This window comes from Poecilia latipinna, unplaced genomic scaffold, assembly GCF_001443285.1.
Source record: "Poecilia latipinna isolate Pla-1442-1.1 unplaced genomic scaffold, P_latipinna-1.0 Scaffold511, whole genome shotgun sequence".
In the NCBI taxonomy this organism is placed as follows: Eukaryota; Metazoa; Chordata; class Actinopteri; order Cyprinodontiformes; family Poeciliidae; genus Poecilia; species Poecilia latipinna.
This window is the reverse complement of record NW_015113127.1, coordinates 291,274-315,495: the sequence shown is the minus strand read 5'-3', so window position 1 is coordinate 315,495 and position 24,222 is coordinate 291,274. Positions and strand designations below refer to the sequence as shown.

The 24,222-nt window shown below is 40.1% G+C and overlaps 1 protein-coding gene across 2 annotated transcripts in view; it reads right to left on the bottom strand.

Annotated features, from left to right (window-relative positions):
* Nucleotides 1-12,806, bottom strand: part of psd2 (pleckstrin and Sec7 domain containing 2) — a 47,085-nt gene extending 34,279 nt beyond the window's left edge. The window contains exons 1-3 of one of the 2 annotated variants that reach the window (XM_015040486.1): nucleotides 12,352-12,806; nucleotides 12,209-12,321; nucleotides 231-674 (exon numbers count right to left, since the gene is read on the bottom strand). In XM_015040486.1, the coding sequence (XP_014895972.1) occupies nucleotides 231-592 (362 nt within the window). In that variant the 5' untranslated portion in view covers nucleotides 593-674; nucleotides 12,209-12,321; nucleotides 12,352-12,806. Of the gene's footprint in view, nucleotides 1-230; nucleotides 675-12,208 lie in introns of both variants that reach the window. The other variant, XM_015040487.1, reaches the window with a different exon arrangement.
* Nucleotides 12,807-24,222: the final 11,416 nt, after the last annotated feature.

Genomic DNA, 24,222 nt, shown 5'->3' with positions numbered 1-24,222 from the left:
GTTGCCATTGAGATTAAATGATTTCTCAAACGCACATGAAATAATCAAAGCACAGGTACGTTTTAGATTAGGGAATAACATTATAAGATGATGCAAAGCTCAAAAAAGTTGATTTTACACCATACTGACCCTTTAAATTCTTCACACATTAGAAGTACTTGCTAATAAACTGTAAACATTTAACACCAATCCAGATTATTTATAAAACACACATGGTTTCATTCACTGACCGTTCAGTCGGTTGAGGTTTAGTTCCCTCTGTCTCTGCAGATAGCTGCATGTCTTCATTGTCCCTTTTTTCTTCTTCTTCTCTTTTGCTTTGATGATGCTCTTCTTCAGTTGAACCTTCCTCCTCCTTATTTAATTCCTCTTCCTCTCCCTCATCTCTTCCCTCTGCCCTCCCCTCTCCCTCACTTTGTGCCTCCTCCTCTCTTCCTATGCTCTCCTCTTCTTGTTGCCTCTCCTCTGGCCTGTCCTCTGCTGCCTCGCTGTGCGTTTCCGCAGGCGGGTCGGTCGTGGTTACGGTTGTGTCGGGCTCCGAAGTGTTCTCAGGTGGGGTGGGAGAGGGCAGAGCCTGCCCCTCCTGGGTCATGGTGCTCTTCTCAGAGCGGCGCAGCAGTCCACTCTGGCTGCAGATAAAGACCAGCGCTGCAAATCAGCAGCCAGGGAGGCAGCTGGAGCAGAAGAGGAAAGAGAGGAGAGAGAACAGAAACACATGAATAAACTACATGTGGCTGTTCAGAGGTGATCCATGGAGATAAAGAAAGCCATTAAGTTTTTCACAACATAAAGAAAGTTTTGAAACTGGAAAAAATATTTGAAAGTGAAAAAAAAAGTTTTGAAACTGAAATATGGAGATCTGAAGCTGAAAAAAAAAACTATTTGGAAATGAAATATTTTTGAAAATGAAAAAATAGAAACTGAGAATAAAGATTTGAAATTAAAAAAAATATCTGAATGTCAAAAAAGGTCTGAAGCTAAAAAAAACTATTTGAAACTAAAATAATTATGAAACTTAAAAAAATAGAAACTGAAAATGCTTAAATGCTTAAAAAAATGTTTTGAAACTAAAAAAGAGAAAATGAAAATGAAAAAAAAACCTTCAAAACTACTTTTCAGATTCAAGTTTGTGGTTTTTTTTTTATCTTGAACAAACTTTATGGCTCCAATTTAGCTCCATAATGATCACAGTGGTTTAACATGTTTAGAAAAACATTTCTGCATAAAATGCACCTAAATATTGTTGAGTTTTTTATGTAACAGACCAACATAAAGTAGTGGATTATTGTGAAGTGGAGGGGAAACTAAAAATGCTTTTCACATTTTCTTTTACAAATAAAACCCTGTCAAAAGCAGAATCCATTTATATTCAAGCACCTTCAGGCGATACTTTGTAGAACATTTCCCTGCAGTCACAGATGAGAGTCTTTTGAGGCATCTGTCTACCAGCTTTGTACATTCAGACACTGGATGCTTCCCATTCTTCTCTGGAAAACAGCTCAAGCTCCAGTCAGACACGATGGAGAGCATCTGTGAACATCGACTTGCATCTCCTGTAACAGCCTGGATTTAAGGCCGGACTTTGACAGAAAATGTTTCTCACAATTGCCTTTAAAAAAAAAAAAAAAAAGGAGCTAATGTCCTAAATTATTGTCTGAAACCAGAGGTGCACCGACTGCAGATTTCTGGCTGATCACTGATTTTTAAAAGGTCTGACCTTCTACATCCGATTTCAGAAAGTGTCGGGGTTTTTTGTCTGAAAAGTTGCTAAATATAGCGACAAAGTTGCTAAAAGTTGGCAAGACTGGGATGACTGTTGTTAAAATTTAGTGATGCACTTTTTTCACTTCCGATATCTGTGGTTTAGTATTGGCCGATATCAATCCGATACAGAAAAACAGCTGAATTTACTTCAGACATTTCTTTTTTGTTTTACCCACAGCCATAAATATACTAAATTACAAATTTATTTGATAACTCTGACGGGCACTCTTTTAATAGACAGTAAATTGCAATAACTTGCTAGAGATTGAAAGTACCAGTCCGTATGGATAAATGGGCAACTATATTTACTCACAGGACTTTTAAAGAACTGCATACAATTAAAATAAGCAAAAATATCCAGGCGGAGATTTGAAACTTTGGTCATAAAGGGTTAATTTGTTCAGTTTAAAACATAGAATTAGACTCAGCAGATCTAAATAACCGTCACCGATACCTGATCTAGATTTTGTATCTGTATCGGGTCGATTTCTTCTACATTTGATATTGTTTTTAGTATTTAGCATGTTTCTAAAAATAAACATGTTGTGAAGATAAAAGTGAAGTTAAACTTCTTTTGGATGTTTTGTTTTTAATTTTATTTCTGTGACGGTAGAAACAAAGAACACCCCGTCTGAACTTTGACTGAACAGTGTGTTTGTAATTACAACAGTCCGCTGACAGGCTGAAGTAGGGCCGCGAAGCAACTCTATCTGCCTGATCCTCTCTCATCTCTGCTGACTCATCTGCAGCGAAGGAGTCTGAGCAGAACTGCAGTAAAATATTTACTGCCACTCCGAGTCTTTCTTTTTTTTTCTGGCTGCATGCAGAAAAAACAAACTGGAACAAACTCTCCCAACCTGCCAACAAATCGTCGCGGCCTCTCGGGAGCATTTCTAGCATTTCCAAGTCCAAAACATGCAGCGGCGGGATACGCAGGGGCTCGGATGATGTGAACCGGTTTCGCTTCTCTGATGCTGCGATCGCTTTGAATGAGAGGTCGCCAAGGGCTCCCCTCCCCACCCGCTAAATGTTTCATCAGAGTTGCAAAGTGACGATGCAAATTATGCAGAAGCCTGGAATAATTTAACAAATCGGTTCCCTCATTTCGAGCTCCCAGTTAAGAGCGGAACGTTTCGCTTTCTCAGGCGCCACGCCGATGAAAAAACACGGATGAGATACAGAATAAAGATATCATCACACTTACGAGCTTTTATGTCTTGCTAATGTGTCCTCTAATCCTCCTCTCTCAAACTGATGCTGCTCTGATCTCAAAGGACACTCTGGCAGATTGCTCAAACAAATTCTTCCTGAATCCATAATCAGCGATTAGCTTCCTCCTTTTATTTATTTATTTCCCAACCAGATGCTTTTAGTGGACGCCATCTGCAGAAGCGTCACTCGTTTTCAAGTCATACTCTGCCGTTGTTAACTGCATTTTCACACAGTGAGAAAAGTTCCTCTCAGCGTAATGAGTCTAAAAGTGTCTCTGGCACTAAATCATTCATGGATTAGTATCTTCTGACTGTCTTCAAAAGCTGCATTAGGATGAGCTCGGCATAATCCCAGACTCAGGTACTCAGTGTTCAAAAGACATCCCCAACTTAGCTTCACTGCATGTGAGCCAGGGCTGGGCATTTATCATATCGCTTATCATTTATTGTGATAAATTTCTAGGACTTTGATTTATTGATTTTCCATTGACTGTCCATATTGTTGGGTTTGAACAGATTTACTATTTTCTCCACTGTTTGTTCAATGAAAGCACCAATGAATGCCAATAAATTTACAGAGTGATATAAATCACACTTCTTCATGTGGCTGGTGTCTTTAAGAAGCTCATCACAAATGGGAATGTTTTTCAACTGCAGTGTTTGTTTGTGGGGCTATAATTTCTGTCATACACAGTTACCTAAAAAAGATGTAATAAATAGTACTTATCGTCACTTTTATAGTTATCACAATAGAGCGGCAAAATATCGCGATAAAACTTCAAGTCCGTATCTCCGGGCCCTAATATGAACCGCTTCTAGCCAAACGTCAGCAACCTGCATCCATTTCTGCTGCTTTTCATGGTATTAAAATGCAGTCAAACGGACTCCCAGATATGCACAAGTGGAGCAGGGACACGTCGCCATAAATGGAAACAGTGAACCGGTTATGAAACCAGACACGGTAAGTGGGAATTCTCTGTCTCCGTCTCTCTCCCCCTCTTTTGAGTCTCCTGCGTCCTGTTTTCCTCCCACTCTGCCCTCTTCATCTGTTTCACATTAGGTTTGCTGCTATCTCACACAGCCTAACTCTGCTTTTTCTCATTTCCATCTCAGCCTCTCATTTAGCTCTAATTGAGCTAAATAGGATTTATCCGACCGGGTGGAAAAAAAAGAAAAGAAAAACTAGAGAGAGAGAGAGAAAGGCTGTGGAAGTAAGAGGAAGTACGAATCTGGCTGCAGAAATGAGAGAGAGAGAGCGCAGATGTGCGCAGGCATCCCGCATGGACGGAAGTAGAAAACGCAGCCAGAGATGGTGAGAGGGAGTGTGTGAGTGTGTGAGTGTTTGTGTGTCTGCATCTTTGTGTGCCAGACAGGAAGGACTTTGCTCCTTCTACTTTTGTCAGCCAAACGCCAAGACTCTTAAGCCTTATCAATTTCCTTAAATTGGAATCGGACCAGCTGCCAATCATGTGGACAACACACAACACATAGAACCCGCTGCAGCACAAAGGGCCAAACTGCCATCAATTTAGTTTTTCCTGAAACAGAAACACACACAGAGAGAGAGAGGTACACACACTCCTCCAAGAATAGAGCCAGACACACACACACACACACACACACACACACACACACACACACACACACGGTGCTCTAATTTATTGATCTGTGAGACGGCGTGCCGCAGTCCGCTGAGAATCCCCCGCTGATGAGCATGACTGGTCTCTACAGGCAGGAGCAGAAAGGCAACGCTACAGAAGTAATGAAACTGGAAGCTTTTGGAAACCAGAGCAGCTCGGGGGAAAATCTCAGAGCTCATCTGGAAGAGTTTCAGAGTTTATTTAATCTAATGTCGATTTAGGCACGACGGCCATTAAAAAGCAAGACAAAAACAAAAACAAAAACAAAACGAAACATTGGGGAGCAAATCGCCCTCTTATCACAAAAAGATGTGGAAGTGTTCAAATATTTAGACTAAAGTAAAATAAGATTGGTCATTTTGATTTGGACAAAATGAAAGAAAAACGTGTTTCGGTCATTTTGCACCATAACAACCAGGTGGACCATCTCACACCTGCTTTAATTAATCTCCCATCTAAAGTAACTTTCTATAATCTACGTATAGTCTTCTGTAACTGTTTGTGGTTATGTGACTCCAATAAATAATAATTAATAATAAGTTAAGAGTCATAATCTGTCAAGCCAGAAGGTGATTAGAACCAAAATGAATAGAAATGCAGAGTAACACAAAGTTTTCAGATAATAACCCAGAATTTAGTGAAATTTTACGCAGGGTTTGATGATTTAAGAAACCATCTGCCTCCGATATTTATGGAAATACTTAACAAGCAATTAATCAATTAATCACATGATAAATTAAAATCAGCTGATAATTTCCTTTCTTGTGATTAATATTTTTTGAAAGAGAATTTTGCTTACAGAGACGTCACAGCATAATTTAATTATGGTTTCTGTTGTGTGTGTGGTTTTCATTTCCATTTCATTTATTGTTTTTGGTTGTTGTGTTTATTTTGAATATTTAAAATATATTTCGGTTCCAGGGTTAAATATTCTTTATAAAATTAAACTTTATTAGTATTTGAGAGAGCAAACTCACATTATTAGGCCATTACCGATACAGTATTTGAAATTGTTCTTGAAACAACAATATTGTCATTTACCGCAATAATTTCTGGGACAATTTTGTTATCAACAATAACAAAAAATAAACTCCTACACCATTGTTTAAGTACACAATTATGTGACTGGAACAGGTAGAAAATGAAAGTAGAAAGAGAATAAATGATATTGACAATATCAGGGTACCAATTATTGAGAAAAAGGGTCAAAGTGATCCAGAGTCTAGCAAAGCTAATATTATGGGTGGATTTAAAGAAGAAATAATTCAACATGTTTTCAACTTCGTCCAAAATATAAGATCCATTCGGTGGTCCAGTGGTCACAGCTCCCCTAAAATCACAAACCAGTTCTGTGTTTCATTTGTTCAAAATGGTAAATATTCCACCATTTACTGTTTTGCTAAACTAGTTTTCAAATCTTCTAGTCATCACCACAATACATGATTTCTATTAAAAGTGTTTGCATTTTTTTTAAATGTTCAGGTTGGTATATTGTGTAGAACCAAAGGGAGACAGTAATAGTTGTATGCTGACTGAACAGGGTTGGAATATTGATCGTGAATTTAAAATATCTAGTAATACCTAACTGCTCAATATATTGATTTCCAATCAGACATCTCAATATCTGTATGTGCAATAAATACCATCTCTAAATACCATTCATTCACTTATTATTTGGACATTTGGATGGACTTTCACTGCCTTTAACCCATTTGTGATGTACGATGTAGCAACCAAGATGCTAGAAGTCATAATGAGGTCAGCATGATGTGCAGAACACAGTTTGTTGAAGGGTTGAGTTTGTAACAAGGTGGCGGAGGACGTGGATCCAGTTGAACGAATGAGCCCGTTCCTTATAAAAAGTCACTACATTATGAAATGATGCCACGGTTCAAAACAGATGCTGCTGATGAAAATCACACTACTGCATAATTACGAAGTGTGATTCCTGGAAATGCAACAATACTTAGTCTAATGAGGGTAACTCCAAAAAGAAATCTTGCCATTCCCAAATGAAAAACACACAATAAAAGACCATCTTCTGTGTAACTGTTCAGGAATGTTCCACTTAATATTTATTACACCAATTAAAAAAAAAAAAAAAAAAAAAAACGAGTTTATAGTGCCTTTAAGCAGGGCACTATGGGGAGTATGCTGCAGTCAGATGTTACTGGCTGGCAGGTGATGCAGTGGATGGGGATTATCCTGGATTCCCAGAGAGTTTAGCAAATGAGACAAACAGGATAAAATCCAGAAGCAGCAAATTTGACACAATGCAATGTTACAGCAAATTACATCCTAAACACGGTGTTTGAGAAAATCATGTTTTGCACTATAAAGACTTAATCTCCTTAATCCTTAATCTCTATCTATCTATCTATCTATCTATCTATCTATCTATCTATCTATCTGTTCTAGTTTTACTAAACATCATTGTAGTATCTCTTCGTGGGTTGAAGTGTTCGCCACCAATTGACCACATTCAACCTGTCTGACCTCATTACATTCAGAGTGCTGCCCACATACAGTCCAAACACAAACGTTTGCGTGTAGCTCTTTTGTTTCTGCTGAGTTGCTCACTGAGTTTCTTTCTAAAATGCAGCAAAAACAAAAGGTGCGATGAACACTGTGCCGGTGCTTCAGTGCACTCACCAACATCGAGATGATTTTATTTATTTATTTAAAAAAAAAAAAAAAAACGTATTTCATAGCCAACAAACAGAAAACAATGAAAAGTGGCTAATACCACATGGTTTTGGTGGGGAAATTAAAAATGTAGGCAACCACAGCGAACGTCTGTCAGGTCAAGTGTTGCCACTAATATCACAACAGCCACTGTAAACCCAAAGACCCACCAGGATGACTCTCTAAATACTTTCTATAAGGAAGTAATTAGCTGTCAAAATTAATTTATGAAGCTGCCAGGTGAAATGATTGGTAATATAAGCTCTGCATACTAAAGACACCAAATCAAAACCTCCAGTGTGCTTCCCTTTTTGTATCCCTCCACATCCCTCTAATGTTCTTCCCTTTTTGTATCCCTCCACAGTGGCTAACTAGATTATTCATACCCCTTTGAGTTTTTCACATTTTGTCGTGTTACAGCTAAAAATGATGTGTTCTGTGGTTATTTTTGGCACCAAAATAGAGGGAGGAAAAAGATGCATAGGTTTCCAAATTTCTTACAAGAAAAATATGACAGCTGTGTGGTATTAATTTCTATTCAACTCCTCTGAGTTAATAAGACCTTGAAGAAACACGTTTCACTGCAGTAGCAGCTGCAAGTCTTTTGGGGTTAGCCTCTACCAGCTTTGTGCATCGAGACACGGACATTTAGCTGGGACCGCAGGACAGCAGGAAAACATGCGATATGGAATAATACCAGTGAAAGTCGTATGATTATCAGCTGTAAGTGAATTGAGTCTTTCAGTTTCAATCCATCATCCATTTTAGGATGATGGATTGAATCAAGCTCTGTGAGATATTGTTTTATAAACATAAACTTGCTTTAAACGTCTCCAGAACTTTCTCCCTGGGCTGTCTGCTGTGCTCCTTGGTCTTCACGATGCCGTTTGTTCTCTAATGTTCTCTGAAATACCTCTGAGGACTTAACAGAACAATTGGATTTATGCTTGGATTCAATTACAGAAAAAGAGCGCTGTTATAAGGCTGCTATAATTATTTTCTCAACTTTAATTAGAAAAAAGTCAGAACAGCAGCTGTAAGTACTTCATTTTTCAAAAGAAAAGCTCTCTTTATGTCACAAAAGGCACAGATTGTTACTGTTCAATAATCTGTGCTTGTATGCATAATCTAACAGGATATATCTGGATATTCAACTGGTTTCTTCATGTTTTGGTTTGACGTTCTTAGCTATTATGGATGAAACTTTCAATCTGAATTAAAAATAAACTTGTGTTGGTTTCAAACTTTTGCACATTACTACTATCAATCTTACAAAGCTGTTCAAACCAACTGGCTGTCAAAATTGGAGGGCAGAGTTAAGAACTGCACCTCTAGGTGTTTCTTAAGCAGCACCAGGTGCTTAATTATTGTTTGGTGGCAAAACTTATTAAACACCAGGTGGCGCTTTTTCAGGGCCATTTATTAGTCATGTAGTGGCTCTAATTACATGCCAGGTGGCGCTTTTGAGAGCATTTATTAGGACATTTAGGTGATGGTGGAAAACAAGCAATCTCCAAAATGGCTTCCTGTAAACATCTCAAGTTGCTGCTGTATATAAATGCAAGCTATGCTTTTCAGATATTTATTTGTAAAAAAAAATAATAATTAAATAGAGAGGTATGAAAACTGTGTATCATTTTCCTCTCACTTGACAGGTACGCTCAACTTTCTGATAGTCTTACACATAATTTTTCATTGAATAAATTGACTCCCACTCATCTTTCATTGATTCCTATAGCCTAACTCTGACCCTAACCCCACACCTAACCGCTAACCCCAAAACAGCAAATAAGGAGCAGCAGGTCTTCGTAATGTAGTAGTCGTTGGAAAAATGGGCCAAACAAAATGAGAAATGCTTAAAAACACACACACACATCTGCATTTCTACTCACATGAGGCCTTTGAATTGACTTCCATTCATTTCTTTAACTGTATATGAACCAAACCTCAATTCCAAGACCCATCGATCTTTAGATGGTTGGTCTATATAGGTAACATAAACGAGTACACACGCACACACAATGCAGATATAGAGTCACCTTTAGAAATACTGGTGCAGGTGCAGAGGGGAAGTAAAGCATTTAATCATTTCCTACTTGTGAGCCTGAGACAGGAAAGCAAGGAGCAATGAACTTGGGTACAGTCCAGGGTGTTTTCCTATGGTCTGTGTCTGCTTAACCGGCCACACAGCACCAGCACACCGCCTCCGTCTGACTCTGCAAGCCTATTGGAGCATTAACAGTCGCTCAGCTCCACCCCAATGTGTCACTTCCAGGCCATCAAGGTCAACTGTCCACTCGCATCTTGTCTCTTTCACTGCTTGTATCTGAATATATGAAAACACAAATGCGATGTTTTGGACTTCTGCTGTGTGTCCTTTCAAATTTCTTATTACATGAACATGTAAAAGTGTAACGGTTCAATTTGGCAGGTAAGTGGTTTAACTTTGTCTAATTTTTTGGAATATCAGTGTTAGAATAAAAAATATACTTGAAAAAAACTAAGTAACTATTTCTGTAGTATTGATGCTATTTCAGTAGTTTTGATATTCTTCTGCTTAATCCAGGATTGAGTTGGAGTAGCAACAGCCTAAGTAGAGCAACCCAGACTTCCCTCTCCCCAGCCACTTGGACCCAACTCCTCCTGGGGCATCCCAAGGCGTTCCCAGACCAGCTGAGTAACATAGTCCCTCCCTCCCTGGGTCTTCCTCTGGGTCTTTCCCTGGGTCTCCTCCCAGTGGGACGTGCCAGGATGTGTCACCAGAGAGGTGTCCATGAGGCATCCCAACCAGATGCCAGAGCCACTTTAACTGGCTCTTCTTGACATGGAGAAGCAACGGCTCTACTCTGAGTCCCTCCTCCATAATGGAGCTTCTCATCCTATCTAAGGAAGAGCCCAGACACCACCCACTTGTACCTGTGACGTCATTCTTTTGGTCACTACCCAGAATTTGTGACCATAGATGAGAGTAGACATGAGGATTGACTACAGCGCTCACTTCTCTGCAGACTTGGTAGTCGCCAATCCGACTACCAATCTCCATCTCTGTTTTTCCCTCATTCATGAACAAGATCCCAAGATACTTGGGGAAGGACCTCTACCCTTCTACGACTCAAGACCCTGGAGTTGCTGATTCTCATCCCAGCCGCTTCACATTTGGCTGTGAACCGCTCCAGTGAAAACTGGAGACCCCGGTTTCATGAAGCCAACAGAACTGTTTCCTGCACAAAGCAAAAACCCCATCCGAAGGCCACCAAAATGGATCCTGTTCTGCTAGAAATTCTGTCCATAAACGTTATGGGCTGAAGCTCTGACACTGGTTGAACTGGGACCTTTCAAAGGGCCCATTCTATAGGCAAGCACCTCCCACAGGATTCCCAGAGCGATGCAGTCGAGCACCTTGTCCAAGTCCACGAGCGAACTCCCATGCAGCCTCCAGAACCCTGCTGAGAATGAGGAGTTGGTCCAGGCTACACACAGGCTAACAAGCTAGAATTATTTATTAGTTTTCTTGCAATTGTGTTTTAACAACTTTCTTTGTTTTGACTGAATCAGTTAAATAATAAACTTAATTTCCATTCAGATTCAAACAAGGATGAACTGAGAGGAACAACTCAAATCCAGCAGGGACCTGACTAGTCCATAGCTACGATATTAGGGGTTGGCATTTATCGTTTCATTTACTGTGATAAATTTCTTGTGATTATAAGAATCTTGATTCATTATTGTCACGATAAATTCTAATTAATGAAGTTTTTTTAAAAGACTGTCCTTACTGTTGTAGCAGAAAGTTTTGCCATTTTCTCCATTGTTCATTCAATGAGAGCATAAACAACTACCAGTAGATTAGAACATATGCCTAAATGCAGTGAGCAGTTTAGTGATATAAATCATGTCTTTATGTGACTGGAGTTCTAAAGCAGCGTATTATACATGTATAGGAATGTCTTTCAAGAGCAGTGTAAGCATGTGTGGGGATATTACTGCTGTGTCATGCAGTCACATTGATACACTTACCTAAAAAATAATAAACAATTTGTATGGTCACTTTTATCATTATCACAACAGAACCACAAAATATTGTGACACTTGAAGTTCACCTCTATTCTAAATCCAGGTCTGGGTTTGCGAAGTAATCAGTGTTGTTTTTAGCTCAGTAGTTTTTAGAGTGCATTCGCCAAAGGTTTTTAAACATGTTCCTAAATACACGGACTTAAACAAACACGAACAGCACTGGGGTTATTATCCTACTCTCTCGCCTGTCTCTCTCCCAGTATGTGTCCCCGTATATGTGTGTGTGTGTGTGTGTGTGTGGGTGTGTGTGTGTGTGTGTGTGTGTGTGACAGAGAAAGGGAGACCACAGCGCTAGACAGCCATGTTCTCCCAGCCTCCTCGAGCCAGTAACCATGACAACGGGATGGCTGGGAGACACTGTTAAAGCTCAATTGAGGCCGGTGTCTATCCTCTAAAATAGACCTTGGTCGTGTTTCAAGAGCGACTTGTCCTCCTAAAAGCGGAGAGGAAACGCTTTTCTTCCCCTTCTTCTCTTCTCCAGGGGGGTACGGAGTGGGAGAAAGCACACATTCACACACACCTCGATTAAAAAAAAATAAAAAAATTGAAAAAAGAAAAAAAAATCCCACGGCCCGGGCGGTGCGTATCTTCCAGGCTACATTTCATTAGCTCCAAACATTGCTGTCCTTTTAGAGAGTGAGCTGAAAGCTGCTGCTGTGCTTGGTAAGAGAAAAGGAAACGCAGGGATGCCAAACCCCAAGCCTCCATGAAGACTTTTTAGAGGGTGGGGGGCGTTTAAAATAAAACAGGCTACATCCTAAACAACCGGTTAATAGAGACACGGAGAGCCGACACGGCTGCTGTAGCTTCAACTAATAAACTATCCTCACTCACCGGGAAAACGCGTCCTGTCAGGAACTGGAAATGAGAGACTCCTCGTCTGCTTCTTTACATGCACACCGGGTAGTAACTCTGAGAGACGGGCTCTTTTTCCTCCGCTCGGCCCCCTCCTCCTCCTCCTCCTCCTCCTCCTCTACCTCCTTCTCCCCCTTCTCGTTCACGTCCGCCGCCGAATGACCGACGCTCGCGGTGTGAGTCTCGCGCCTCCGCTCCGGCTGGCTGGCAGGCGGGGGCACGCGGGCGGTCCGGGCGGCGGAGCGCGGCTCCTCGGCGGACCGATGAATGGCTACAGGAGCGTCCTCCCCGTCCCCTCCTCTCCGCGGAGCCTCGGCGTGTTTGAGTGGCAGCTCGGAAAATGGAAACGTGCTCCACGGAGAGCTCGGGAGCACCGTCACTCCTCCCGTGGTCAGAGCGCGGAGTGAACGGGACGCGTTTCGAAGGGCAGATCAGCACCCCACCATCAGTTGTATTTACACACGTGTCTGTCTGTCCTCTGTCACTCCGTGATCAAATCTGAGATTTTCACACATCGCCCGAGGACCGTGAAATCGTGAAAGTGTTTCACCGTGTCCTCTGATGGATTAGAGTCATTCACCAGATTTTGACACATTAAGAAATAAAAAAAATATTAACTGGCGTTTTTTTTTTTTTTTTTTTTTTTTTTTTTTTTTGGAATAAAACAATGAGGGGGAAAAAAGATTAACATTCAGATAATTTACTGACAGTAATCTAGCGCTGTCCAAGGTCTAAAGTCCTGCAGCTGTCATGTTCTGGATGTTGCATTGGTCATGCTGGAGTTGGTTTGAACAGGAATTGTATGTCTGTGAAGGAAAACATGACCTTTGCAACTGTCGATAAAGCCTGCAGGACTCATTTTTAGCTTTGTATCTTGACGTGAATGACCCCGTAAAGATGTGACATACTTAAAACATAAACTGTAAAATAATTAAAATGAAATCCAACCTTTCAGTTTCCAGTCAGTAGTTTATGGTTTCCTTTTCCTACCCGCTCTCAGTCCTGTTTAAATGTTGCAGGACTGGTTAGCACTACGACTGTACACCGAGATTTTGAAAAAAGAAAAAAGAGAAAGATGCTTTCCAAACAATAAAAAAAGTATTTTCCCCTTAAATGAAAGAGTAACTTTCTCCAGCTGTTCAGTGAATAAAGCAATGCACCACTGCCTGCCTCCAGCTGTGATTTCCAGCTAGCTGAAAAGAGGCTAACAAAACTTTGCCCATGTTTACAAGAAAGTGAAATTCAGCTGTTTAGAAATAGTTACCCTTATAAATAAATTAAAAAAATACATATAGTATTTTTTGGAAATACTACACTCTTCCTAGTGTTTGGCTTACATAGGCCATTTATTTTGTTAAAGACTTGATGCTTTTTGGCTCTTGGAGTTTTTTTTATCTGTATTTTGACATGGAGAAGTTCTGACTCAGCATATTCCAGTTTATCCTGTTTTCATTAACCCTCTCAATATGGAGTCTTTTTTTGTATTTTGTCACATTCCAACCAAAAAGGTGACAAAAGATGAACAGATTTTACTTATGTCATAGCACACTAACAATAGCACACTATAAAAAAATTTTACTAGGGAATTGTCTGTTACGTAAGACGGGCAGAAAGTAGCTCATCCAAACAATTCATAAGAAGTCACCTTTCCTGTTTGCCACAAGGTCATGTATGGGAAATTGCAGACACGCGGAAGACATTGCTGTTGTCACATAACTTTCTGGCTTGTGTGGAATGTGTGTGGGGGAAAAAAACGCCAATGTGGGCACATCACCCTGAACGGCGGTGGTGGCAGTACCAGGCTGTGGGATTTCCTTGGCATGGACAGAAAAGCTGGTCAGCCTTCATGTGAAGATGTCATGGCTACTTATCAATACTTTAAGCTTCTTTGTTAGGGTCTTATTTCTACTCCAAGACCCGACTGAGCACCAAGAATCCAAGTATAAAACGCAGCAGAAGATCAAACACTCGCCGTATTTGTTTTTGATTATTAATCTTTGTAATCTATCTCGAGTTCCCACTCCCAACAAAGTTGCTGCCAATGTTCTGTCTTTACATGTGGAGCAGATTTAAAAGGAGAACTGTCGCTAATTAAATCACCGAAGAACACAATCATTCATTTGGGCCGGAGAACAAAGATAAATCCAAGTCCTGATGCGACATTCTCAGCGGAAAGCAGTGGAGCTAGCTTCAGCTGAGCATCTGAGTTTTATATGTAGAAAGTGTTTGTGTGTGTGAACGACATCTGTAAATGAGCTGTCAGAAAGGTATTTGGCTTTGATGCTGGAATGAAGCAGCTATGTTGTCAGACAGGGGGCCATTTCAAACAGAATGTAAAAAATCTTAGCGCTGCAATGCTACCTGTCAGCATTTCCTGAAAATCACTGCCTGTACCCTGCTTTCTCGACAAACCAGACTGTCGTGCCACCTTCATCCTTCGTGCTTTTCCCAAATATAGAAGCAGCTCAGATGCAGCGATTTCCAAAAGTAATTCAGACCCTTTCGACTATTCCAACACAACAAATTCTGCAGAGTTAAATCAACACTATGCCGAGTCTATTTCAACAATAGTTTGAGTAGTTATAACTTTTTTAAGTGTTAAAATTACTCAATTTCTTGTTGAAATAACTCTGAAAGGATTTAAATTAACACCAGTTCTGATAAGGACCAAACAGACTCAGCAAAATGTTGATTTAACCCTGCAGAATTTACTGTGAAGGTTTGTCACGCCGTAAACAATACAAAGTAGTGCCAGAAGAATAAAATATGACAAATAAAAACACTCAAAATGTTTTGTGCAGCTCATGTGGGATATTCTGTAGCTATGACTCCACAAGTCTGTCCTGTCAATGAAGAATGTGCTCAGGCTAGATAAAACCAAAACTGTTTTTTTTTTGTTTCCTTCACCTGCATGCAAACTGTTATCTGTGTGGAAAAACTCCACCATCTCCACTGTGAAACATGGTGGTGGCAGCATCATGGTGTGGGGATGCAGTGGTTCGCCCTCCGTTCAGATGGCAACCCTAAACATACAAACCAGAGTAACGTCAGAATAGTTTGGAACAAAGCACACACTGCAAAAACACAAAATCTTAGTATTTTTGGTCTAGTTTTTGGTGTAAATATCCTAGTACACTTGAAATAAGACAAAAGTAACTTACCAGTAACCTTTCAGCAAAATATACGAGCTTGTTTTAAGTAAATGATTCCTTTAAAAAAAGTAGTACTTCCACTGCCAGATTATTTCACTTAGAACAAGGGGAAAATTACTTGTTATAAGTGAAATAATCTGCCAGTATCTACTACTATTTTATCAATATTAAGAAATTCACTTTTTTTTATCTAAATTAAAATGTATTAATCCCACCGGGAAATTAAAAATTGTTGTAACACATTAATTCAAATTCTACAGAGTTTATTTATATGCTATGACAAAGGAGGTGTTAGCAAACCTACCTAGCTAACTTTAGCTACCTGCCTCTGTACCAAAATTCGGTACCCAACCTTTATCATAAAGATATTTAATCAATATTATCTAAAGTTAGCTACCTGTGTACAGTTTATTTCATATATTTTAAGGCACTAGTTTTCGTATCTTGTCGGCCATTTACACCCAGCTTGGCGTAAAAGCTAACGTCACCTAGCATGTTGGCTCGGTCTCGGCCTGAAAAGGTGGTTTTTGTCTCGTCTTCTTGACTACAACGCTAATTATACTACAGGTTTTTAAATGTCATAGTTGCTGAAAGGATGAAGGCTTCCACATTACGTTTAATGATTTCCTCTTTGTTCTTTCACATAAAATCGAGAATAAATTGCGCATTTACAGTCTAAGTAGAGCCAGAGCCACTTTAACATGCTTGTGTTCTCTTGTTATGTCGCAACGACCAAATTACACATTTTAGCTCAGTCATTTTGGAAGCACAGGACATATGAACCCTGTGGATCTTTTTTTTCTCCCACTGAAGACTTTCTGATGTACGCTTCCTTATCAACTCTCCTCAAATGTGCAACATTGACTAGCTCTAATGCAACGTGAGCGTGGGCCGAGGAGATCGATAGAAGGATGCAGAAGAAGAAGAAGAAGAAGAAGAAGAAGAGAGCGAGTGAAAACAAATAAGGAGAGAAGATGGAGAAGATGTGAAAAGTGGGGAGAAAAATAGAAGTAAAGCAAAACAAAAGAAAAGGTTGAATGTGTTTTTGAAGGTCAGAGAGGCAAGGTTTGCCCAGGAGCACAGGTAGTGTGTGTGTGTGTGTGTGGGGGGGGCGGGGGGGGGTTATCCAAGGAGAAAGATGAAGAAGAAGAGGAGGAGGAGGAGGAGGAGCACAGCCATCTGAAGATGATGACAAAGGGAGTTCAGACTGACCAGCAGTTTTATTGGAAACCCATTGAAGATGCCATGTCAATCCTAATTACTAATTCATTAACCTTCCAACTCCCATCCCCCTTTTTTCTGTTTTTTTTTTCTTTTAGTCAGACACTCCCACATACGCAGCCGCTGCTGCCTCTCCACCCCCACCTCCATCCTCCTCCACCTCCTCCTCCCCTCCACCCTGTCTGGGTCCCAGGAGAGGCAGAGGGATGGATACGCGGAGAAATGAAGAGATGCGTCTGCGGCTAAGTGACATCTGCCGGGGCCCTGATGGAGGCAACGTGTTGGGAACGCTGCAAATCCCTGATGTGACAATGGAGGGAGGAGGAGGAGGAGATAACCGGTGGATGAGGGGGGAAAAAGAAAAAAACAAAAAGAAGAAAAGCAAACAGCTTGTGTTCTGCTTCGTCGGGAAGAGAGGTGGTCTCCTGTAATGGTGCACATAAGTACGTTAATGTGCATTGTGGCAGAAAATGCATATGCAAGCGCCGGATGCATACATGCATCTTTGTTTTTTTAATGTGTGTAATTTTGCAGTCGTGTGAGGTCTGAGTGTGTTTGTTTATAAAAAACTGAATGCAGGATTTGGAGGACATAAATCAATATAGTGAAGTAATAACACCGCATGCACAATCAAAGCAAGGGGGAGGTGGCAGACGAGACTGATAGTGTGTGTTTCGCTTCTATACCTTATGCAAAACTCATTAAAAAGATACAGATACAAACGGTGCTCTCTCATGGGCTCTTAATCAGGCTGTGAAATGTCCACACACACATACATACACACAAACACACACACAAACGCACACACACACACACACACACAATAAGACAGTGCTGCGCAGCTGAGTGGATTCAAATAGAGAAATCCTCCAAACAAGTATTGATCAGCAGAGTTTACAGCTCCGGTTCCCTCAGTGTCTGCAGGCTGAACGACGGGGAGCTGTATGGGACAGCTGGGGGAGCACACACACACACACACACACACACACACACACACACACACACACACACACATGCACACACAGATCACAGAAAGCATGTGTACATGTGATTTCATCCCCGAACTTCACAGCAATAACAGCCTGAGTATAAAGCACGCCAACATCTTTAATACACGATAAAAGAAAAAAGTGTCCACATGCATATAAGTGCGGAACATAAACAGAAGCAAAAAGAGCCGTTTTCAACCCAGAGTGTCATGGCAGCATGCTTAGAAGTTACTTCTCTTCAAAGCTGTTTCTTGTTTTTGCAGAAGTTATGATGTGCTTGAAGATGATTTGCGTTTAAAGTCTCCAGGAACCCAAGAAAACTCATTTTTAGTTTCAAAACAAATAGCGTTAGATTTTTTATTTCCCTTCTGATACTGATATCAGAGGTTTAGCATCGGCCGATTCTACTCTGATACAGAAACACTGTGCTGAAGAGACTTGGAATGTTTCTTGTTTTGAACACAGACATAAATATACTAGATTACAAGTGTATTTGATAACTCTGCACCGGTACGTCACACTTTAACACACCAATAGCTTCACAAGCTTGGTCAAATATGGAAAAACAACTTTCATTTGTCCAGTCAGTGCAATCAGGAGTATAAGAGCCGATGTAAAGCAAATAACAAGGAAACTGAAACTGATAAAAGTTGGCTGTTCAAATGTAAAAAATAAACTGCAACAAATCTTCCTTCAGATGGTTCAGAAAGTGAAGTTAGGGATTCTAAGCATATAATGTAAAAAATAATAAATCAGATCTGAATAGATTTGCGCTTATTGTCACCAATACTTTATACAGAATTGTTTTCAATATCGGCATAAATGCCGATATTAATATCAGATTGGTGCATCTCGACAGGGGAATTTGAGAATGCAAAATATAAGAGCACGCCACACTGTCCAGATTAATTTTGTGGAAAAATGACCAAACAAATTTATTATTTTTTTGATTCCACTTCGGTGTAAAGCCTCACTCTGCCACAGCTGAACAACTGCCAACGCTGAAACAACCAAAGAGGTGCTGCCAAACGGCCCCCAAACAGCCCAGACCCCAGTCTGACTGATGCAGCAGAACAAGCCACAACAGACCTGGAGGATCAGCTGCAGGCATTTCCTTCTGTCCAAAAGAAGACTTAAAAAAAAACAACAGAAAAGGTCTATTAGGATAACAATGTGTTTGTGAATGTCACAGAACAATTGACGGGAGCATTGCTGTGTTCTCAGAAATGCTCTCTTGGGGAAAAGTGGGGTGTGTGTGTGTGTGTGTGTTTAGCAGCCATTCAGTAGCTGCTGATGGCATGATGGCCTTGTACAATGAGATTTATGTGACGGCTTCAAAGGGAAGAAAACGAGGCGAAGCCTCGAGCCCACCTTCACGTTGGACATCATCATTTAGCTGCCTTTGTGTCCGACTCCATCGCCTCCCACTAACCTCATCAGCATTCATTACCCCCTGTGAGGAGGAGAGGAGGGGGGCAGGATGTCAGCACTAGTGGTGTGTGCAACAGAAAAAAAAAAAAAAACACACACACACATACTGCCATACGAGCGCGCCTTTCGTTTGGATCATTATAAGCATGAAACAGCTGACACGTTTCTACTCATTGCAAGGACAAGACAGATCCACCGGGAGACACAGTCGCCGGAGTCAGGACAGAAACTGTGAAGCGCTTTCAGCTCCTGCGTATAGAGAGGCTGCATCTGTGTGTGTGTGTGTGTGGGAAACAAGGGGAAAAAAAGAAAACACATGTGACCTTGACAACATGGTGGCAAAATGTGGCATGTGTCTGTGTTTGTGCAGATCAGGAATCTGCCGGGCCTGCTGGTCAGCACATTGAGGGTGAAGCGGGATGCCGCCGCGCGCCAGGCTGTAAACAAGGAGCCCACAATAACATGCTTCACCCACAGGACCGCAGCTCTCCTGAAGAGCTGAAAACTTTCACAACGGCAGCTTGTTTATTAACAGACATGTGAGTTTTAAGGAATCCAGTGGAACCGCCTCATGGCACGCTGCAAAATCACAAAGTCCTACCAGGAATTTTTGGTCGAGTTTTTAGTGGAAATATCTTAGTACACTTGAAAGAAGACAAAAGTAACTTTTCAGCAAGACAGAGGAGCTTAAGTCAATAACTGCTGAATATTAGACTGTTTCACTTGTACTATAAAATAATCTCCTTGTGTAACTAGTACTTTTTTATATAAATATTCAAAAATTATTGACTTAATCTTTTATATCTTGCTGAAAAGTTACTTCTAAGTTAGCTTTGTCTCATTTCAAGCTTTAGAAGATATTTGAACCTGAAATTAGAGCAGAGATACTGGGTAAGATTTTGTGCTTTTGCAGTGTGGGATTGTGTTTCCTGTGTGCTCATACGTTCTCCGATTTTGGGGAGAATATGTCTGAATAGTGAAGTCCTCATTTACAGCTGGCATCAGGTTTTGGATCACTGTCACTTTGGCACGCACAAGCACATCGTCTGAACAGCTTCAGTGGCGGATGAGGACACATTTCCATCCGCACTGCAAAAACACAAAATCTCACCAAGTATTTTTGGTTTAGTTTTTAAGCACAAATATCTTAACTAAGAAAAAAACAAAAAAGAAAAACTAACTTACAAGTAATAATCAGTATTACATACCAAAGGCAACTCTAAACGAGAGGGGGCGGGGGGTATAGTCTAGATTTAAAGGAAATCAGTGTTTCTGCAGGTTTGTAGTTTTCTGGAAGTTTGCTCTAGACTTGTGGTGCATTATGGGATTTATAACAGACGTGAAAATCCATTAAATCGAAGCAGATTCTGACACCAAATGAAGGATCCTACATAATTTTTCTCCTCTTAAATCCTGCACAACTGCGCCAGCATCTGCCAGTTTACATTCAGGAACGCACGTAAAAATCAGTTTTACGGTAAATTTCGACATAAAACGCCGCCTGCGACTAGTATCACCCAAGTTGTTCTGAAAACACACCATCGTGGCCGGGTGTTAAATGATGGAGGACTTGGCTCGGCTCCGTTTATCCTGGCCCTGGATCCTTTCTAGATATTTCTTTATGCTCCGTTTAACCGCATCCATCTCTCGTGTGTATACAAATGCTTATCCTTTTTATAAAGCCGGCTGTATTACAGCACATGCATTAAACATGAGGAAGCTGGGCGGCGAGAGAGAGAAAGAGAGAGAGCTGGGAAATACCAGTGGAGGATCAGACCGGTCGTGGTCCTGGTCTGCCGGAACGCGACGCCCGCCGTTAATATCAAGGTTAACAGAGAATGCTTTGCGTGTTCCGCCGATGTCACCAGAGACTTATCGTACGTGGCTTGTCGCAGATGAAAAACGTGAGATTTGCATCCTCTAATGAGAGCTTTAGTATGCTGTAGTATACTGTTTATTATTCAGCGGGGTTTTCTTGCAGAGAAGTGAACGTTCAATCTTACTGGGGTGAAAGGTCACAGCAATGTTTTTTATGCCATGTGTGTGTGTTTTGTTTTATTTTTTTACATACATCACGCTGTAAAAACAGGTTTTTAAAAAATCTGACCTGATTAACGTGCTAGCAGCAGTCTGGTTTAAAAAAACAAAAAAAGACCTGGAGGTTATTTGTCATCGCCTCTCTGCTCCCATTAGGTTTAGTAGAGAATCTGCTCCTGGTAAGCGTGGAAAAGAGTGACAATATGCCATGCTTAATCCTGCTTTGATATTAAAAGGACAATGTTATGTGTTTTCCAGGCACATAGTGCCATTTTATAGCACAGTCAAGTAACTATATCACTTCCAGTTATTATGAAAATGCTACAAATATCAAATATGACTTAAAAGATATTTGACTTTGTAATTTAGCGCCTTGAAATTGGGCCTCTGTTTCTTTAAGAAGTTCCTGGTCTTTCTCAAGCTCCGCCTTCAGGAAGTCATTCCCACATGGCTCCTTTATTAACCCTTTAACAGCATTTCTACCAGCTGTTTGTTAGTTGCTGCTGGCTAGTCTGAAGGAGCTGAATGGATGAGCCCTGGGTTAGAGCTGCTCTGTGAGGTGGAAACTCGGAAACTGCATCTCTGAGGAGGAGCTTCGTCCTCGAAGGCGGAGCTAGATCCACCTGGGTGTTTTGCACAGCTGAATTGTTGCCATACAGATTTAAGGATGTCTCAAAAATTCATTAAAGAATTAAATCAACACTTCTCCTTGATGAGGGAATAACATTATGACAAGATGAGAAGCTCAGAAAGTCGATTTTACATAGTACTGGCTCTTTAACTAGTACAAAAGCACAGGAAAAAAATGCTGATGGATGATGTGGGTCAAGCAGATGACTGGGTGGAACAAGCTTTAATTAAGGCTTTCATGCATATAATAGCATCACATCTAATTTGATGGATTAAAAGTAAAATTCAAAAGGAATCATTCATGTCATCATTCTAGGACTGTACTGTTATCCATTTGAACTGTTGTTTCTTTCAGGATGGAAGGATTACAGAATAAAAAGCTTGAACCAAGTATAAAAACCAAGTTTCCAACGTTCCTCAAATGCATTCAGAGGGAAATTGTTATGGTTAGAGGAGACTGATTTGGCTAATTGGCTGCAGTGTCCAGAAATATGTTTGAAGGAGTTATAGTGAGGATATGAATAGAAAGCAAATTGATCCAACTGCTAATCATGGTGAAAGTATTATGCTACTCTTTTGAAAATGTGTGCTTTATGCTTATAGTGTGTAAAACCAACACTTTCAAACAAACCGCATCATCTCAGCCAATAAAAATGGATTAAAATCCTACAAGAATAATGCCAGAAACTTATTTGTTGCTACTATTAGTTCAAATACTAAAAATTATGAAAAATTATGCTCAGTTAATTGTTTTACTGTCACAAAATGTAACTGTAGGAAAGTATGTTTTGTTTAAGTCAGTTGACATTTTGTTTTTATTCTGTACATTTTGTATTAGTAAGAAATTACATATTGTTACAGGTTAACAGGAGTTTATTATTCAATATAATACACTGCTCAAAAAAATAAACGGAACACTCAAATATCTCATCCTAGATCTGAATGAATGAAATATTCTCATTGAATACTTTGTTCTGTACAAAGTTGAATGTGCTGACAACAAAATCACACAAAAATCATCAATGGAAATCAAATGTATTAATCAATGGAGGCCTGGATTTGGAGCCACACACAAAATTAAAGTGAAATGTTCCCTTTATTTTTTGAGCAGTATACGTCCATGGTCATTCATAAAAATAAATATTCAATTTTCAATTTTTGAGGTTGAAAATATATGGGTATGGATGTGGTTATTTTATTTTTTAGGAGTTTTAAGCAAACTGATTAAACTACTAACTAACCCCTTACATAAAAAATAACCTGCTACCCTGGTTGCCTCCAGCAGAGGGCGCTGTTGGCGCACTATTTTATGTTTTTGTTCTCTGTTCAACTGAATTCAGACGCTGCCGACGTAAAATGTGGATAAACGTCGGTACTTTTCCAAGGTGTGCCTCTCATACCGGTGTATCGGAAAGGTAAGAGAGTGACAGAAGCAGCACGGTGGAAAACATTTCCCAGCTGTTTGTTCGTCATTAGTATTTTTAACACTCAGTGAACTTGACAATTAAACGGGAGGTGACGTCTTTGTGGGAAATAGCGTTAATACTCAAGGAAGAAAGTTGTAAAGAAAAATAAAGAAGCATGACATCACTTTGGTGGCATTTCATATGTGAAATCACGCAGAAAGTTTTAAAGACTCACCTAGAAGAGTATTAAAATTCACACTATAGGAGATCTAATCTGTGTAAATACAGATAAAAACAAAAACCTGACACATCAGTGTTATTCAGTAAAAGTAACAGATTCCTGCTGTCTGAGATCCGTGACCTGACCACCAGGTTCTTGCCCCCCCACCCCCTTAGTGGAGGACTGAGCAGTAAACAAACAGGTGTCTGGTATCACTGAAAACACTGGTTTTGGTGGAAACTCTGTACTATCTACTGGCGGCAGCTGCTTGGTTTCATTTTGCGAAATGTCCAACATATTGGAGGTTCAGACTGAATGTTCCTGGACATTTGGTGATTTCACTCCTTTACCCCACTGAAACAAGAAAAAGATTAGCGAGAAAGCTAATTTGCTTAGCTAGCATCTCTAATGTAGAAATAAGTGTTATTCCAAATTAGGCTGTCCCCAATGCAACCTTGAAAATGTAGTTAAATAAAACATTTTTTTTTTTATTATTTGTTAGCTCACATGGTGGATTTGTTTTAGTTGTGTTGGCATAGCCGGTTTCATGATGTCAGGTGTTTCCCACATTTCAATGAATAATTACAGAATCCAAACATAAAACGCTTACAAACCAGTTTGCAAACTTAATTTGCTTCACTAGGTCAATATTTTCTTGAAAAAATTGACCTAGTGAAAAATTATAGGCAGCTGGAAAATGAGCATATTTGTAATATTTTGTAACATGATGTCCTCTACATTTATCTATGCATCTGGTAAAGATTTACATGAGACTCAGAATAAAGTAATCTCTTATCTCAGTGGCATTAAATCAAACTGAACAAAATCCTAACTTTATAGATCACAATAAAGGTTGGTTCAATAAACCAAGTTTATTTGGATCAGTAAAAAAATATCATTCAAATAT